We start from the raw sequence: 18,139 nt of genomic DNA, 5'->3' as shown, positions 1-18,139 counted from the left end.
TTGAGAATCTTGGCTTGACCTATACTAATCAAGTTATGTTTGTGGGTATACTCATAATTCATTGGTTCTCAGCTAGTGGCATTGGTCCAATGTCAGATCCATTGTCAATATGGGAATCAACAAAATATCCCATTGTTCATTGCACAGGCAATAAATTTTGGTGACATGCTTTACAGAATCCAGTAAAACCGATTCTAAATAATGTTAGATTCAAGGGTTGGCTTTTTGAAAAACCAGTGTTAGAATTTTCAAGTAGTAAAATATTTTTTCACTAATATTGGTGATTTGCCAGGCAAATTAGTAGTTTGTAACTTTGAAAAGTATTTAATAAATCTGGGAATAAGAATGGTTTTCTAGCACTTTATGGGAAAAGAAACAACTTGGATGATAAATGAAGGTAGTGAGTGTCAAGAATCGTGTCAGGTCACTTTCATATAAATAAATGAAACATGTTCTAGGCAGGCTAGCTATATTTGTGCATTTGAGCTTAGGTCTTGAAGGTTTCATCTTGAGCAGCAAATATTTTATTTAATGTTAAAGAAAATTAAGAATAAGGAAATTTTTTTTTAAGAAATGGTTTTTTATGTTTTAGGATTATCCGAGTACCCATTTAAATCAAGTTTTTAAGATATTTTAAAATATATAGGGATTTTTTTGTTTGGTTATTTATTTATTTCATTTTGGTGCTCTTATTTTTTTTTAATATTTATTTTTAATTGATCAATGATTGGTTTATAATATTGGTTTGATTTCTGTCATGTATCAACAGGAATCAACCATAGGTGCACATATATACCTCCCTCTTAAGTCTGTCTCCTGCCTCCCACCCATTCCCACCTCTCTAGGTTATCACAGAGCCCCAGTTTGAGTTCCCTGAGTCATAAAGCAAATTCCCATTGGCTTTCTATTTACATATGTTTGTATATGCATCCATGCTACTCTATGTCTGGTTATTATTAATTTACTATTCCTTGAAATAGTCTTATTAATGTGGTACCTTAGAAACTTTTAATTTTTTTTTTTTAGTTAACTAAGGAATATTTTAACACACTTGTTTGATTCCTTGTCAAAGCAAGTTCTTTGGATCTGCTCTTTAAGTCAGGCTAAATAAACAACGATGAAATCATATTTCTTTTATAAATCGGAAAACCTGTCCTCTAGTCTTTTCCATGCTGTCTTAATCTTATCATACTTTAAATGATAATTACTCTCAGCTAGTAATTTCATTAGCGAGCAAACATAGATAAGGGAAACCATGAGTCCAAGGCCTTTCCTTTAACTGTTCAAATTTGAAGATTTTATCACTTGAGAGACTGATTGCTTTGGCGGAAATATGTTCTTTTCAACATATTCTTAATGTGATTTTGTTTTTCAAAACCATTTTGGCTGTTAGGAAAATCTGGAGAAGATGGGACCTCGTGTTCTGGATTTGCAATTAGAATTTGATGAACAGGCAGTGCTCATGGAGAACATAGTCTACCTGACCAACTCTCTTGAGGTAAGAGGGGCCGGGGTTATAATAACTAACTGACTATAGTAAACAATCCAGTTCTTTTGTTTTATAATAAGCCTTTTTAAAAACTTCATCTTCTGTGTTTAGTACCCTTGCCAAATATACTGGAGGGGGAAAGAGAATGGGTAGTACAGAAGTTACGGGAAGAAGAAATCATCTCTTACCTTATTTCACTTATCAGTTATTCTGTATCTAAAATACTAACTGTATATGCCCAAGTTTTCTCTTCAAAATGAGGAAGAGACCTTATAGTCATATACTTTCAAAATCTCTTATATTATGGGATGCTCTGAATTGCTTCTTTTTCCTACTTCCCTTTAAGACCTCAGATTGACAGATTTGGATTAATTAAAATGCTTGATTCATGGTATACTGTCAGTGGTCCATGTTTGGCCCTTTTTTTTCCTAGTTAGTAATACATGAACATCCATGAATCTACTGCCCAACTCAGGAAACAGAACATTACCAGTAGCTTTCACATATTTGAGTTTCTCCCCATCCCATCTTCCTGCACCAGTGACTGTTTAATATATAGATTCTAAAAATGCTGTCTCTCATTCAACTTAGGAAGAAGGAAAGATAATTTTCTATAGAAAATTGTATTAGAGGACTCAAAAAGTGGTTCTAATAATAATGAAAACCTGGTGGCTCAGATGATAAAGAATCCACATGCAATGCGGGAGACCTGGGTTCGTTCTCTGGGTTGGGAAGATCCCCTGGAGGAGGGCATGGCAACCTACTCCAGTATTCTTGCCTGGAGAATCCCCATGAACAAAGGAGCCTTGCAGGCTAAGTCCATGGGGTCTCAAAAGAGTCCGACACAACTGAGCGACTAAGCACGAAAACAGAACAGGTTTAGATTTTAATAAAATTGTTTTATGAAATATGGGAATGAAAGAAACGATCATTTCTAAGTAAATATTTTATGTCATGTAATTATAAGTATGTGGGTTTCCCAAAGAATCTGTCTGCTAAACAGGAGTCACAGTTTCAATCCCTGGGTCAGGAAGATCCCCTGGAGAAGGAAATGGCAACCTACTCCAGTATTCTTGCCTGGGAAATCCCATGGACATAGGAGCCTGGCAGGCTACAGTCCATGAGGTTGCAAAGAGTCAGACATAATTTAATCACTAAACAACAGGAACAACAATTATAAATGCATAATTAAGTATTAGTAGACATCTATTTTTTGTATTTCTAAATGTTCAAATGTATTCATGGAAGTCAAAACACTGCTTGGATATTTTCATTGGGACAGTGGGAACAATTTTTATTTAGGGTTATCTTATATTCATATATATGCAATTTGCTACATATCTTGAGCTTTTCCAGGCTTCCCTGGTAGCTCAGCTGGTAAAGAATCTGCCTGCAATGCGGGAGACCCCAGTTTGATTCCTGGGTTGGGAAGATCCGGTGGAGAAGGGATCGGCCACTCACTCTCATATTCTTGGGCTTCCCTGTTGGCTCAGCTGGTAAAGAATGTGCCTGCAATGCGGGAGACCTGGGTTCGATCCCTAGGTTGGGAAGATCCCCTGGAGAAGGGAACGGCTACCCACTCCAGTATTCTGGCCTGGAGAATTCCATGGGCTCTATAGTCCATGGGGTTGCAAAGAATCGGACACGACTGAGCTACTTTCACTTTGAGCTTTTCCATTTATTTGAGTGAAAGCTTTTTATCCTCTTTATTGTTTTCTTGTAGGCAGCAGGTAAATGTCAGATTTCCATATAGAAGATGGTAAACATGATTATATAAATAACATACTATGAGACATCCAAGATGAGTGTTAAATAATTGATTATAGATTTCATTTAATCTTTATATGGAAAATAATAAAATGGCACAGATCATTTCATGTCAAGTGGAGAACCTAGTTTTGCTATTTGGTGAAATGAGGTGATGATTAATTTCAATCATATTAAGTGATACTAATGACTTGCATTTTTTCCCCTCTCTATTTAGCTAGAACATATAGAAGTCAAATTTGCCTCTGAAGCAGAAGATAAAGTCAGGGAAGATTGCTGTCCTGGGAAACCACTTAATGTTTTTAGAACAGAAGTAAGTTGAAAGAATCTCACTGAATCATTGCATTTTAAGGCTGGAAGAGACCTTAGAGAGCTTTACATCTAAACCCATCATTTTGAAGATGGAAGCAAAGTGAGGTCCAGAGAAGTTAAATGATTAGTTTGACTTAGGCCACATAGTTGGTCAGTAGTGGGACTGGATTTCAGGTCCTCTAATTCCCTAGTTAGTCCAGTCCTCACTTTTCTTTACACTACTGTTACGGTTAGCATCAGATGTTGCTTGTGATTTTAAAATCGAGAATATGATTTTTAAAACGTGACTTAAAAAAGATAGTGGACATTGAAATGTGAGACTTTTAAACAGAGAGAGGGAGCTTTCATATTTCGGGTGAGTTTTAGTTTGATAATGTTATTTAAGACTTGTGGCTTCTGGCATAAACCAGATTGATGAATCATTCCATATTTTGCTTGTAATGCTTTTTAAATTTCTTATTTTGGGGCCATTATTGGTGAAGATAAATAGGTTTTGGAGTTTGAGGAGATTGTATTTATTAACTCTTAAAGAGTCCATTCAGAATGGCAGCATTTGGTAAAGTCTGGTGGAGTGCCTTTGTGAGAGTCCATGAAATGCCCTACTTTTCTTAATAAGCAGAAGACTTACATAGATCCTGCTACTCTTACCACATTTCATCAAAAACCCAGCAAACAGAAAAGGTCTCTTTTGAAAGAATGAGGCAATGATGATCATGCAGACCTCCTGAGTTTATCATCAAATTATAAATAGTCTCATTACATTAAGATATGGTGGCTTTAAAAGTACAGTCATTTGAGCCATGGAGATAGGTACATGAAATAGTGTTCCCTATACAAATGTGTTTATTTCAAGCTACTTTCAAGCATTCCCTTAAGCTACTCTGTATTTATGTTTCATAACTCTCAGTTAACTTCTTTCACTTAAAATAATGAGCATTGTCTTTAACTATATAGCTTATACAATGTGGAAAGCATATGGTATAGAACTTAGTTTATGCTCAGTAAATGTTAGGCTCTGTCTCTTTCTGGCTATGTGACCTTGGGCTGCATTATTAATCTTCCTGGTTTTCAGCTTTTCATCTGTGAAAAGAGGTCTTAAGGAACTATTTTTCAGGATATAGGAATGATGTCTATAAAGTACCATCATCTGGTACCCAGTAGGAATTCAGTAAACAGTGGTAGTTGTGGAAGAGAAGATAGAATTGTTGTTACTATCCATCATCAGTATAGATATGTGTATTCATGGTCACTCTTATGTAGGCATTTGGTTAAAAGCATGAGCTTTTGTACATCTTTTCTTTCATACTTGAGTATCCATTGATCTTGATTTTAAAATATCAGAATTAAGTCTGTATTTCCTTGGACATTAAAAGTCTAGCAGACACTCCTCTCTCAGCAGTATTCAGATTTGACTTCTAATAATAGTCATTTTCTCTTTATTTTCTTAGCCTGGTGTATTAGTTTCCCTACTAAATCCTCAACCATTCAGTGGCCACTTCTCAACCAAAATTGAAATCAGGCAAGGAGATAACCGTGATTCTATACTCAGGCGTTTAATGAAAGTGGACCGAGGAATCAAAGGTAAATGGCTTTCCTGAAGTGCATGTTTGGCACTAGCTCATGGATTTGTGAGCAGTGGGAAGAAAGAAGAGTGACTGGCTTGCTTAGGGACAGTCATGTAATGTGGAAAGAATATTGGACACAGAATCAGGTCTCTTTTGCGACCTTGTGACTAGGTAGCTTGGTGACTTGGCCATGTCACTTAAGCTCTAAATTGATTTCTCTTTTCATAAAATGAGAGCACTGGATTACGTGTTTTTCCAGGATTCCATCTAGCTTTATTTTGAAAAATATTGATTGATTGATTTGGCTGCTCCAGGTCTTAGTTACACCATGTGGGATCTTAATTCCCTGACCAGGGATTGGACCTGGGCCCCCTGCATTGGGAGCATAGTCTTAGCCACTGGACCAGCAGGGAAGTACCAGGATTCCATGTAGCTTTAAAATTGTAACAAGCAATTTCCATCTGTCAGAGATATTCAAAATTAAGTAACATATTCCCTTAATATTCCAAATTAACCTGCTTAACTGAATCTGTTCCTGGGGAAGGAAGAGAAGAAAATAAAATTTTTTGTGTGTCTGCCATGTGTTAGTCATTTAATCCTTTTACAACTCTCTAACATTGAGGGTATTATTCCCTTTTTGCAGATGATGAAATAGAGGTTTGAATGGCTAAATAATTTACAAAGTTCATACAGCTAGTAAATCTTGGAGCTGGAATTCAAACAGTTCAAACACAGGTCTCTTTGTCTGCAAAGCTCATATTCTTTCTTTTAGACAATATGCCTTTGAGTAAAATATGTAAATAATCTTAATTTATTAGCAAGATTAAGTCTATATCTTTTATGATTAGATTTGATATAATAATTTATAGTTCCTTTTTTAAATCACTCAGCTGATCTTATGCTGAGAAGAGTGTGAAGGGAGTTAGTGTGTTTCTAAATTATTTTTCTTCCAAATTATGAAGACAAATTAATGTTGAGATCCCTGTTTTGCATGATCCTCCCTTCTCTTCTTGATGGCAATCAAGAGTTAATTGGGGCCACATACCATCAGTATAAAAATTTCCTGAAAAGATTTACAGATCCCATACAGTGACCTAATTTTTGACCTTGTATTCAGGGTAACAATATTCCGTTTACATAGAAGACTTAAAATAGCCCTGTGGAATTCATTCTGCCATGAATTTTTTGTTCTCTCGAAATTTTTGAGAGACTATTGTGTTTGGTGTGTGTGTAGAGATAAGTGTGTATGTAAAGACTCCTGTGTAGGTACTAAGGGTTTTGGGGAGTCCACAAAGTACTGTTCACCAGGAGACTGCATTTCCTGAAGGAGTAGGGGACTTAACTATTGAAGTACATAATCTCTAAGGAGAAACTGCTGAGTACAGTAAGAGAGGTACAAATACCATTTATAGCAGAGAGAAAGGTGAGCTTATTTGTTTCCAGCTCTGGTGATCAGGGGTGATTTTATGGAGAAAACATCATTTGGATGGGCCCTGTGAGGGGGAAGGGAATGTGTGTGCTTGCACGAGGGAAACACTGACAACATGTTTCACTGTGCACCAGCAATATGTTAGGACTGGGAATGTTTTGTTTTTTGTAGACATTTAAAAAAATTGTGGTAAAATATACAAACCATAAAATTGACCACGTTAATCATTTTTTTAAGTGTGTAGTTCATTAGCATTAAACATTCATATTGATGTGCAACCATCACACTCTCCATTTCTAGAACTTTTTCATCATCCCAAACTGAAACTCTATCCATTAAACAATAACTTCCCATTCTTCCTCCTCCTAGTCCCCTTCTAGCAAGAGCTCTTTTATTCTGTGTATTTGACTCTCCTAGGTACCTGTATAAGTGGAATCATGCAATATTGTCCTTTCGTGTCTGTCTTATTTCACTTAGCAAAATGTTTTCAAGGTTTATATATGTAGCCATTTAGCATGTTCCCTCAATAAACCAGGTACTGTAGAATGGTAGTGCCATCCTTGCAACTTACAGGCCACAAAAAGCAGAACTTGAAAATTTTGAAGTGTGAACATACAGGAAGCCATTTTGTGGCCTTCCTTTTTGCTGTTTTATATTGCATATATTAGTCATGAGAAAATTTTCTAACGGGAAGAACTCTTAACTCTGAAGAACAATAAAATAGCTTCTAAAGAAAATAGGTATTTGTGTGCACCCACTGGATAGGATAATTATGAGGTTGTAGTGCATAAGAGGCTTTATTCGTGTGTTGGAAATTGGATTATATAATATAATGTTAAACCTGATTTCCCTTTAAATACTCTCAGATACAGCACTGACTAGGTTCTTTGGAACTGTACTGGTGTGTTTTCTTCAGCTTGTCTTTTCTCACTGAGCTTTTGGCATAATTCTTACTTCGTTATTCTAGCTGTGAATAATGTTATCATAAAGTGCTTTAAGTTTGATATTAGTAGCTGCTGTGAATTTTGGAAAATAGAGAAACATTAGGGGGAGTTTGCAATTGATATTGCTCCAAGTATCTACAGAAGAGCTCTAAACTTAAGACTTTTCCAAAAGCCCTCAGGATACTTTGATATCTAAGAGAACTGAGTATGTGAAATGAAAAAGGAGTGAAATTCAATAACATACTTCTCTGTCTGCTATGATAGCCAGCAAGTTGTCCAATTAGTGCCAATTGTATTGAGGGTGATTATGATCTAGGTCCAGGAGGAACTAGGAGCTAAAATCATCATTTCACTCCACAAAGGCTGTGGAGTAACTATTTGATGATAATGACTTTAAATCACTTAAAACCCATGCCACATATGAACTAATAATTTGGAGGTGAAAAGCTCCATTTCGCATTATCAATCCCTAAGGACTTTCAATCATTCTCATCTTTTCTCTAAGTGCCTTAAATCTTGTGTAGTTGCAGATTTAAATTTCAACATTTTCAATGATAAGACAGGTCTGGGATAAGAAAAGATAGTAAAGCCACTAAGAAAGCCCCAAGAATTTTATTTGCAGTAATGAAGTACATGGGGAAACATCAAAGCAGATGTGTTTTGTCACTTAGGAGCCTGATTGGGTATTAAGGCTTCTTTGAAATAGTTTGATTCAGAATTGCTTGGAATGATGAGGGAGGTCTGTTTCAGAGAGATTGAGACAGAGGGACAGAGGCATATCTGCAGTAAAAAGCCTTGTGCATAAAATCTGCTGGCAGGACTTGTCATTGCTTCTGTAAGAAAATAATTTGATACCACCGATGTGCATGTTGAATTACAATAGCTATTAAAGTGAATTGTATTCTTCCGCTCAAATAAGACCATGGCTGTCATGAAGATTGGGCCTGCTCCTTTCTCATTTTAATTTTCAGGGCTTGTGCTGTATCTAGGGATAGATTATGTGGCCTCTGCAGAACCTCTGTAAAGACTCTGAGGCAGGATTGCCTTCATGGTAGTTGCAGGTAATTGCTCTGTAAACCCTCAGATCCCTACTCTAAGCTTGTCATCCTTTAGTCTTTGTTTCCCAAGGATAATAGAATGCCTGGATAACTTGTACTCCTCGAATAGCTGCCAGCTGCATTAATGTCTCCTTTTATCTTTTTTTAAAATCTTATCCCTCTCATGCTAAGAGTCATAGTCTCAAGGCAGCATGAGGGAGTATAGCTCACGGACCACCCAGCAATCTACTTTAGAAAAGGGTGGGAAATAAGTCAGAAGATATCTTCAGTTTCTGTAGATCAAGTTAAGCATAAACTAGCCATGCTATGCTTAGAATGAGCAATAAGCCCAGAATCAGCATTTGTAGTCATTTATGGTGTTTTTCCACCTTGTAAAATAAAGCCATTTGATGTTGAAAAGTCTCAGAATTGCTGAAATAAATACATTTCTTTTGGGCTCAGTTGTTGGCAGGATTGTTGCATCATAAATTTGTTCAAGGGACAAGCACTTTCTTTGCCAGGAGCCGTCTTATCAGCTTGCACAAGAGCAGATCAGGAAAATCTCAAGCAGGGGAGGGTTGGAGCTCATCCAGAAGCTCAAAATTCTAAAGTCTGTGCCCTTTCCCCCTGTTCTTCTCCTTTCGTTGTCTCTCATCAGCTTGTTAATACACTTTTCATCATTTAAGCAAAACAAGAATCTGGTAATGCTGTTTCTTAGAGTAGTAATTCTTTTTCCAAAATTATCTTCCAAAAGAAAGCTACAATTCTTGCCCTTTTAAATATTCTAAGAAGCAAGATAAGAAAAGGAAAAAAAAAACTTTTAGGTTTTTTAATGTTCTGAAAAATGGTTAATTGAAGTGTATTAAAAGTGATTTGAGAGAGCATGTAGGATAATGCTCAAAAATATACTCAATCCCTCCCCTTGGTTTATAATTCCAGATGTGTTATACAGAAGTTCTGCCAGTTTTTGATCTGGGTAAAAGCCGACAGAGGATGAAGATTTATTAGATTTATCTTTGCTTTCTGAGTTTGGGTCCTGTTTAATAACCTGATGAAAATATTTTTTAAGATATAATGAGTGTGTTTAAAACATGAATTATGAGACTCAGGCATGGGTTTGAGCCGGTGACTGTAATTAAATGTTCGTATTGCTACTTTATTTTGCTGTAGACCTTTCCAAAGTGAAACTGATGAGATTTGACGATCCAGTGTTGGGGCCTCGGCGAGTTCCTGTCCTGGGAAAAGAGCACGCTGAAAAGACCCCCATTTCTGAGCATGCTGTTTTCCACGTGGATCTCATGAACAAGAAAATTCATCTTACTGAAAATGGGCTACGGGCAGATATTGGTGATACAATGATCTATTTAGTTCATTAAACAAAGGCACAGGAGATTTACCCTGGTTTTTGAGGATATTACTGCTATGATTGTGCCTATAGGTAGGCTCTGAGAACCTTAGGCTGGACCTAAATAGATTTAATTTCTGACCATCAAATTCTGCATGTACTCGTAACTATACCAAGTTTTCTTCAATTCCTGGACCTAATAAATTTTTTTTCCTTATTGAGGCCTCAAATAGAAATAGTTTGTACCATACTTTGTTTTTTGTTTTTGTTTTTTAACAGATGTTTGCTGTTTGCCAGAAGCTGTGAGTACTTCAGGTTAATGCAAAAGTGTCAGTATGCTTCTTGTATGAGCTGTACTTCATGTTATTTATGAGGGGTAAGGAGTAGCTAGCAACTTTTTTATTACATCCATTATGGAGTTAGCTGTTTTTCTTTTTTAAGAAGAAGAGTAATTAGATAATCAGTTTTCCTTTTTAAAAAGAACTCTGATGATGATTTTAAAAGAACAAATGAGAATATTTTGATTTGATTGTGATCACTCAGTATTTTGTATAAAGAACAAATAGGTCTTAAAATAATTTCTTTTAGCTTTGATATATTCAGTTAGCCACCAACAATATTTTTTCAAGGCTAGTATTGATAATTTATAAATAGTTATTTGATTATACTAAATTTGGGTGTTTTAAAAGAAGAGAATTTTTTCCGTCCTCAGAAATCTGCATTTATCAGATTTACCTTTAGTCCAGTTGTGTTTAAAGATCAAGCCAACAGTATTGCATATTTATTTTTTTTATTCTTTCTGGAATGTCTTTAGATATTGTCTGTGTCATCTCTTTTCATATGAGGAAAAAATATTAGATATTGACTGATAGCAAGAAAACAATTGCATTTCTTGAAGGATTTCATGTGGAGAAAGACCAATTCTGATAATCCTAGGAAACCTGAACTCTAACTTTCAGATCATATGAAGAGATTTTATTGCGCTTCCTTAGTTTGCTTCATACAATTTGAGATTACAGGGCCTAGTTGAATGCTTTATTACAGATTCATTAAGACAAATCATAGAATGTTAGAACTGAACGATCCTTTAGAGATCATCAAGTACATATCATTGTTTATCTGCTAGGAGCCGGCAGCATAGCAGAGTAGATAAGATTACATGCTCTGAGGTCAGACTAGCTAAGTTAGATTTCCATTTCTTCCATTTGCTACTTGTGTGCTTTTGGCCAGTTACTCAACCCATTTCTTCATTTATAAAATGAAACTAATAATGTACCTACTTTTTAGGCTTATTGTGAGATACTCAGAGGAAACAATCGAGGAAAATCTTACATATATATTAATAGCATAGTGCCTGGCAAGTGGTAAACCTTCTGAAATGCTGCTGCTGCTGCTGACCTTCAATGATTGGTACTGAATACTACTATACAACTATATCAGGGTATAGTAGTAGTAATAATAATTGACTTAGGACTAATAGGATTACTATGGCTGATAATGATGTCATATTTGTTTGGTTCTTTTGGGGCAACTAATTCGTTTGCCTTCCATTAGATTCTTTTGTTGCTCCCTCAATCTTCATAGCTGTAGTTACTCCCTAATCAAAGTAAGTAATCCTTCCTAAGGCCTAAACAAAGGCTACTTAGGTGTAACTTGGCAAATTAAATGAAATGTGCTTGGTCAAAAAAAGAAAAAGGAAAATAATTATACTATTGTGAGTGATTGTGCCTGTTTTAATAAATGAGCCTATGAACCTGTACTTCCTTGGATTACAGGTGAGTTGGGATTCATGGATTCTCTGTTCCCTCAGTCTCAATTCTAATATCTCTCTCCTAGAATAGATGTCTTGCTAGACTGAATATGTTTTTTTTGTGTTTAAAGATATGTAAGTTTTGCATAAGGAAGCCTCTAAATGTAAGCCTATTATTTTATTTGATGTGCAACTGAAAAAAACAGCAATTAATTGAAATACTGAGGGAAAAACAAGTTGCTTTGGGCTTATTGTATTAATATCATAGGAGGTAGTTACCTTCCTAAATGAACAATGAAACAGAATTCATCAACAAAGGAAAAACCTATGTAATCACCTCACAATCAAGGAATAGCACAATGTCAGCACCTCAGAAGCCTCCACCCTTAAAGACAAACTTATGGCCCAGTGTATGAACAGTCTTTATACATGTTACATGTGAGATTTTAAAGAATGTTTAGTCTGCAGTTGTGGAGTTCTGCATACGTGCATTAGGTCATAGATGCAGATTGAATTGTCCAAATCTGTATCCTACTCTTCTGTTTTCTTAGTGTACTCTCCATTTTGGAGACGTACTAAATCTCATGACCCCGGATTAATACATTTCTCTTCTAGTTCAGACAACTTTTGTTTTATATATAATATTTTATGCTGTGTTTGATGCTATATATAATATTTTGATCTATATAAAACAGTTTTTGTTTTATATATATTATGATGCTTCTGATGTTATTCAGAAAACTGAATAACAGTCTTCTTTTGGTTAGTGTTCATATAGAATATCTTTTTCTATCCATTTACTTTTAACCTTCCATAGCTTTGTTTTCTTTTTAAATTTTATTTTGCCAAATTTTAAACCTATCTAAAAGTTAAAGTAATCAGCCAGTAAACACCCATCACTGAGATTTATCAATTTTTAACATTTTGTTTCATTTGTGCTCTCTCTTTAAACATACATTTTAAAAATTTTATTTTGGGATAGTTTTAGCTTTATAGAAAAGTTGGATCTAATGTATGGAATGGCAAGGCGATGGCACCCCACTCCATTATTCTTGCCTGGAAAATCCCATGGACGGAGGAGTCTGGTAGGCTGCAGTCCATGGGGTCGCTTAGAGTCGGGTACGACTGAGCGACTTGACTTTCACTTTTCACTTTCATGCATTGGAGAAGGAAATGGCAACCCACTCCAGTATTCTTGCCTGGAGAATTCCAGGGACACAGGAGCTTAGTGGGCTGCCATCTATGGTCGCGCAGAGTCGGACACGACTGAAACGACTTAGCAGCAGCAGCTGCAGCAATGTATGGAAAGTTCCAGTACACCCTTTATTAATTTCCCCTAATGTTAACATTTTATGTAGCCTTGATTCAGTTGTTGCAAGTAAGTAAGATTGGTACGCAGCTATTAACTAAAGGCTTCATTAGGACTTTACCAGTTTTTCCACTAATGTCTTTTTGCTAATATAGGATCCTATCCATGATACCACCTTGTACTTAGAATATACTTTTTAAAAATTTTGAGCCATTTGACAGTAAGTTGCAGAAACCATGACAATTCATTTTTCAATACTTTAGCATGGAACCCCTAAGAACTAGGACATTCTCCTGTATAAAACACAATATACACATATCTTGCCCAAGAAATGTAACATTGGACATGTATTTTATATGCACAGTATAGTTTAGCAATATTAGGTAATAAGCATTCCTAATACATGAAGTAATAAAATTTCCAAAATATCTCATCAATAAATTTTTTTCAGCATCTATCCAGAGATTAAGCATTACATTTTGTGTTCATGTCTCTTGGTCTCCTGCACACTACAGCAGTTTCTCAGCTTTTCTTTTTTAGTCTTTCCTCACAGTAAAATTTTTGATGGGACTCTATGCCAGTTGTTATTAAGTTTGCCTCACAATCTAGATTTGTCTGTTTTCTCCTGGTTGAATTCAGATTTAAGTCTTGACAAGAGTACTACATGAGTGATATTTCCCATTGCATAATGTATTCATGATTGCTGGATTCATATATTGTTGGCATATTCCTATTACTGATGATGCTAAGTTTGATCATTGATTAAAGTAGCATCTTTAGATTTCTCAACTGAAAAAGTGAGCTTTCCCGTTTATTATTAATAAATAGCCTATAAGGTGATATTTTAAAACTTATGTGAATATCCTGTTTGCTGGCAAACTTTCAGGAAATGGTAGCACTCATGGATCATTTTTCTGCCAGTAACTACACTGGTATGAGAGTTCTTAATTTTACGATTTTTTTTTTCTCCATTTATTAGGTATCGTTCTTCTGTAAAGAAGAGATTTCCCCTTTGTTTCCAATTTTTGTCTTTCTTCATTCTTTACAAACCACTATGGACTGATGGATTTTTTTTTTTCATATATGCCATAACCTATTACTATCGTTATGCTTTGACTGCCCAAATTTTGCTGAGTTGTTACCCAATGGGAGCCCCTTCAAGCTGGTTCCTATGTCCTTTTGCTGTCTCCTCATCAGTCTTGGAACATTTCTTTGCTTACTGGTACAAGAAGTTTCCAGCTCACCTTGTATTGTCCTGTCCCATAGGAGGAATCAGTTTTTTTCTCCTGGGAGCCCTGCTTCATTTTAATGGAGAATGGTATTAAGAAATCAAGATCTGGGTGTTTTGTGTGCTCATTGCTCCTAAGTTTTTTTTTTTTTTAGGCCTTTCCAGTGGTCAGAGCTAAGAAATATATGTATACATATTTTTAAAATCATAATTTTATCTAATGCCACAATTCTTCCTTGCCTTCTTCCTGAAAATATTTGTATGTTTCTTCTCACAGAGTGAGAACTCTGGTTCCCAAGAACCTCAGTATATTTACTCATTTGGTCTGTTAATAATTTTGAAATTACCAATCCAGGGCTACTATGAACAACAAGTTTACTAAGTAGAGTTCAATATAGATTTTTTTTTGAAAAATTTTGCAGTTCTTTATGTCCTTAAAATGTTTCACACTAAAACATATAGACAAAGCATATAGACAAAGTTCAAATGTTACCTGAATGAATTCCTTTTCATTTGTGGTTTTAATACAGTCATTTGTTTCTCTTTTCATTCAATTTTATGCTGTGTTTTTTCCCTTTCTATTTATTTTTTGAGTAATTAAAATACTTAACACTGTTCAGAAGTCAAAATTACATCCATTCAGAGAATTTTTACTTTTTGCACAACCTTCCCATATTCTGTAGCTAACCGTTTCATTAGTTTCTAGATATCTTTCCTGTGTTTCTTTATCCAAAAGCAAGCAAATGTTTATTTTTATGTACTTTACTTACTCTTTTATCATTAAAAAGTCAATATTATAATTGTTTTATACCTTGCTTTTTTAACAACTTTATTTTTGATTAATATATATGTAAATATCTTTCTATTTTAGTTCATGGAGATCTCTTTCTTTCTTTGTCCTCCTCCTTTTCTTCCTTTGTCCCCTTCTGTCCCTCCTCTTCTTTCCTCTGTGTTGTAGTATTATAAAGGTGTACCATAATTCATTCAACTAGTCTCTTATGGATGGGCATTTAGGTTGTTTATAAATTTCTGATGTTTTATAGAATCTGTATAGAATTATATAGTGGCAAACTTTGTGGATATGTAGTTTTGTATTTGTGGAAGTGTATCTTAATAAATTTATAGAAGTGTTATAGAAGTGAGCTTGTACATTCAAGAGTAAATGTGTATATAGTTTTGTTAGCAGATAATCTGGGCAAAACATATTAGGCAGAGGGTACAGCAGGTGTGAAAGCTCTGAGGCAGGGGCATGCAGTGTGTTCTAGGAATAGAAAAGATGCCGCATGAAGAACAGGCCTCAGGAGAGCAAGTGACCTGTCCATATCCCATACACCAGTGGCAGAGCTGAGTTAGAGTCCTGGCCTCCATGTCTCCAGTCCGTTGCAGCACACGTATTAGACAAGGAATGCAGGCATGAGAGACAAGAATGCATTTGACCAAGGCCAGCGATGTCAGGGCTGTTAGGTCAGAAGAGGGAAAAGTTTGTTGGATTCGAGTCAGATAAGACTTCACAGATGAGATGGGACATGAAGGGTGATTAGGATTGGAGTAGCAGCTAGGAGGGAGAAGGCAATGGCACCCCACTCCAGTACTCTTGCCTGGAAAACCCCATGGGCGGAAGAGCCTGGTAGGCTGCAGTCCATGAGGTGGTGAAGAGTTGGACATGACTAAGCGACTTCACTTTCACTTTTCACTTTCACGCGTTGGAGAAGGAACTGGCAACCCACTCCAGTGTTCTTGCCTGGAAAATCCCAGGGACGGGGGAGCCTGATGGGCTGCCGTCTATGGGGTCGCACAGTCGGACATGACTGAATCGACTTAGCAGCAGCAGCAGTAGCAGCAGCTAGGAGAGAGCAGAGCCGTGTTTCTAGCTTTTAGAACGATGTGTGGATGACTGCTTGGAGGTGAAAGCAAATGCATGGCTTGTTTGGGAGATGATGCCAGGAATGGAATGTTTATCTTGGCAGAATGAGAGAGAAATTGGAAATAGATAAGTTAGCAGTAAATTGGGCCTTATAATGATTATTGGATTCTAGGCAGATATTCGAAGTTGATTTAATTACCTCAAGAATCATTGCAAATTTTTGAGGTGGGAATAAGATGACATGTTCCTTCATGTCTTTTACAGTTTGTGGTAGTTGTGTCTGCTTTTCTCTTGAGAAATTCATTCACTTAGTCATTCTAATGACTGTTTACTAGTTATCTATGTGCCTGGTTCTCAGAATTAGCTGATACTTTGTTCTGCTGTTCTCTCTCACTTTCTTTGGACATTACTTCACGTCTGTCTTAGAGAATACTCAGTTACCACCCAAGATTTGTAGCATCAATTAAGTTTTCTAATTGCTCACTGCTCTCCTTAGAACTTAATTGGTTTTAAGGTAGAGAGGAAAAACCTTGCACACTTGAAAAACAAACAGGATAGGACATGATCCTTGCTCCTAAGTACGGGCTTGAGGAATGTGACAAAGGAGTGCTTCATGTCTTTCACTGTGGAGAAGTCAGTGGTAGTTTGTTGTATCCCTTGTTTGCCTTATACTGGAGTTAGGTCTAGAACTGTGCCGTCCAATCATGTGTCTATAGAGGACTTGAAACGTGAGTAGTCTGAATTGAGCCGTGAGGTAAAAGCAGAGAATACACTTCAGATTTCAAAGACTTACTGTGACAAAGAGAACATAGAATACCTCAATAATAATTTCTTTTATGTTGATTATATGCTGACATAATATTTTGAATAAATTGGATTAAATAAAATATATTAAAGTTAATGTCATTGATTTTGTTTTACTTTTTAAAAAAGGGCTACTGGGAAACTTTAAATTGCATATGTGACTTGCATTTTATTTCTATTGGACAGCATGGTCTGTAGATAATGAGGTTGAGGTTAAACATTACTTCCTGTTGTCCCACTCTTAGTGATGCTAAATTTTATAATTTCTTAAACCCTTCATTTTAAAGATACATTTTGATTTTGATCACTTGCAGAACTTTTCATTATAAAAGTACGTATTTTTAAAATCACTTTCAGAATTTTTGTTTTAAAGATACATTTTGAGTATTTCTCCAGAGTTAAGATCGGTTATTTCTTTTACAAATGCAAATCTGTAGAGTGATGATTTGGCATCTTGGGAATATCCTATTCTCAATTTTTTGTCTCATGGTTTTATTACCCCAATGCTTTCCTGAATACATTATGTTGGAGACTGTGAAAAATGGTGATTTTCTAATGCCAAAATATTACCAAACCAAACTTGGGTTTGCTTGTCTGCTGTGCAGCAAAGCCAATTTACTGACACTGGGTTGTGGTGAAGGGAAGTACAGCATTTATTTGTGGGGTGCCAAGCAGGGTTAATGGGCTTCCCTGCTGGCTCAGATGCTAAAGAATGTGCCTGCAGTGCAGGAGACCCAGGTTCGACCCCTGGGTCAGGAAGATCCCCTGGCGAAGGGAGTGGCAACCCACTCCAGTATTCTTGCCTAGAGGATCCCATGGACAGAGGAGCCTGGTGGGCTACAGTCCATGGGGTCACAAAGAGTCGGATGTGACCATGTGATTAACACACAAGCAGGGATAATGAACGGGCAGCTTGTGCTCAAAAGACCGGAACTCTGATGGCTTTTAAGTAAGAGTTTTTAAAGACAACATTTGGGGTGAGGGTTGTAGCTCCTTCAGTTTCTTCTGATTGGTTGATGGTGAAATAACAGGCTAATGTTTGAGGAATCTTACTCTTCAGCTTTCTCATTCCAGCTAGTTTCAGGTTTCTATGCTTATAATTAGCAGATAATCACCATCTTCTACCAGGTTGGTGGAGGAGGGGGCTTAGCTTCCGCAGAAAAACTCAAAGATATGCATCAGATTGTCAGGTATATCCTTTGAGGAGCTAGGCCTCTGTTTTCTCACCGAACTGTTTGCTTTTCCTTTGTTTTTGCATTCCCTCACTTTCTAATTAGTAATTGCCTTAGTTACTTA

General features: G+C 36.2%; 1 protein-coding gene across 3 annotated transcripts in view; it reads left to right on the top strand.

Annotated features, from left to right (window-relative positions):
- The window catches only part of LARS1 (leucyl-tRNA synthetase 1), a 96,941-nt gene extending 80,001 nt beyond the window's left edge, over positions 1–16,940 (top strand). The window contains exons 29-32 of one of the 3 annotated variants that reach the window (XM_086413663.1): positions 1,394–1,498; positions 3,474–3,569; positions 5,017–5,149; positions 9,714–16,940. In XM_086413663.1, coding sequence (XP_086269789.1) covers positions 1,394–1,498; positions 3,474–3,569; positions 5,017–5,149; positions 9,714–9,919 — 540 coding nt within the window. In that variant the 3' untranslated portion in view covers positions 9,920–16,940. The remainder of the gene's footprint in view (positions 1–1,393; positions 1,499–3,473; positions 3,570–5,016; positions 5,150–9,713) is intronic. The other 2 variants (XM_086413665.1, XM_086413664.1) reach the window with 2 other exon arrangements.
- Positions 16,941–18,139: the final 1,199 nt, after the last annotated feature.

The sequence above is a fragment of the Bos grunniens genome, chromosome 7 (genome assembly GCF_055505025.1).
Source record: "Bos grunniens cultivar Pamir isolate PY7600 chromosome 7, Bosgru_T2T1.0, whole genome shotgun sequence".
NCBI lineage: Eukaryota > Metazoa > Chordata > Mammalia > Artiodactyla > Bovidae > Bos > Bos grunniens.
Note: the sequence above shows the minus strand (reverse complement) of the source record. Positions and strands in the feature narration are given on the sequence as shown.